Genomic DNA, 1,444 nt, shown 5'->3' with positions numbered 1-1,444 from the left:
ACCGAAGGCCGATCATGGCTTCCTCCGCTCCTCCCGAGAAATGCCTTTTTTCAGCCAGATCCCCGCCCCCGGCCCCCCCGATCCGGGGATCTTCCGCACCCACGCCTTCTCACATCCTCCTGTCCCCCCCCCCTCCCCCTCTGCCTGCTCCTCGCCCGCTCTTTTCTACCCTCTCCTTGTTTCCTTCCCTCCCCCCCCCCTGCTCCTGCGTTTGTGTTTGCTATTTCGCGACGCCCCTCCCCCAGGGTCCTTTGCGCAAGGCATATTGCCCCGTTTCCAGCGACGCTACCCCCTTTGCCTCGCCACTTAGCCTCAACCATGAGGGGGCCTTTTGACGCCAACGGTGTGTTCCCGCCCCTTCTCCCTCTCTCCCTCTCTCCGCCCCCATCTCTCTCTCTCTCGTGGGGGGGGTCCCAACCTGTCGCCATGCTGGCCTTGGTATATGCTCGGGCCTGCGGTGGCCACCTCGCCATGTCCGCGATTGCTAACCTGCCGTCGGGATCTCAGTTCCCCATACCGGGAGGAGCATGGCACGGCCCTCTTCGGCCTGGACGCTCCTGCTGGCTGTGGCCCTGTTGGCCACCCTGCTGCTGTCCTCGGCGCAGGCCCTCGTTCAGGACACGACCATCTCCCTGCGGCCGACATACACGACGCCGGCCCTGATTCAAGTCCGCATGTCCATCGGCGGGCAGTCTACATACACCATGCGCCCCGGTGGGCACTACCAATTCAGTTTGGATTCCTCGATTGTACGTCCCCCCCGATGGGGGGTGCTTCTTGCGCGGGCTTTCCCTCTCGCCTCCCTCCCCCCCCCTCCCCCTCTGGTGCTGGTGACTGACGTTAACTATGCGACGTGTGTGCTTGTGCCATGCTGACCCTCGCTGAGGCAGCCCATTTCCGAGGACAATCCCGTCCTCCTCCAGTGGTGTACCATGGAGGAGCTGTCCTATGTACGATCGGCTGTGGCAGCCCGCCAGGGCACTTCTCCTCCACCTCTTCTCCCCGGCCCTGGGGCCGCCATGTTGGACATTCCCCCCTCCCCCAACTGACCCCTCCCTCGCCCTGTTGCCTCTGCGAAGCTCACCTCCGGCCTGGCAGACATTTGTGCCAGCTCCACCCGTCCGCAGGACCCCTCGGCGCCGGAACCCTTCAAGTGCCAAGTGCACTCGCTCCTCCATGATGACAACCTCTTTTTCCGCGGCACCACGCCCGACACCTCCAGTGAGCCCTCCACCTACAGCCTCTGGATGTATGCCTGCCCCTCGGTGGATAACTATCTCACCATGAAGGTGCGCTGGCGGCGGCGGCGCTCCTGCCCCGATATGAGGCCCTCACTTTGCCTTTCGAGCTGGCACTGCCACCCCCGCTGCCTTTCTTTTATCCACCCCCCTTGCCCCTTCTCTTCCTCTCCGATTAGCTCGACTCACCCGTAAGGCATGCCCCC

At 64.0% G+C, this 1,444-nt stretch overlaps 1 protein-coding gene across 1 annotated transcript; it reads left to right on the top strand.

The window, feature by feature from the left end:
* Window positions 1-318: 318 nt before the first annotated feature.
* H696_02571 (hypothetical protein) lies at window positions 319-1,433 on the top strand (the record flags this gene model as incomplete). Its single annotated transcript, XM_009496482.1, has 5 exons — window positions 319-343; window positions 508-749; window positions 891-950; window positions 1,080-1,249; window positions 1,418-1,433. 5 exons carry the CDS (start codon window positions 319-321, stop codon window positions 1,431-1,433), a joined length of 513 nt encoding a protein of 170 aa, XP_009494757.1.
* Between the last annotated feature and the right edge of the window lie 11 nt (window positions 1,434-1,444).

Source organism: Fonticula alba (assembly GCF_000388065.1).
Source record: "Fonticula alba strain ATCC 38817 unplaced genomic scaffold supercont2.4, whole genome shotgun sequence".
NCBI lineage: Eukaryota > Rotosphaerida > Fonticulaceae > Fonticula > Fonticula alba.
The sequence above is the reverse complement of the archived record's forward strand: the minus strand, read 5'-3'. Positions and strand labels throughout refer to the sequence as shown.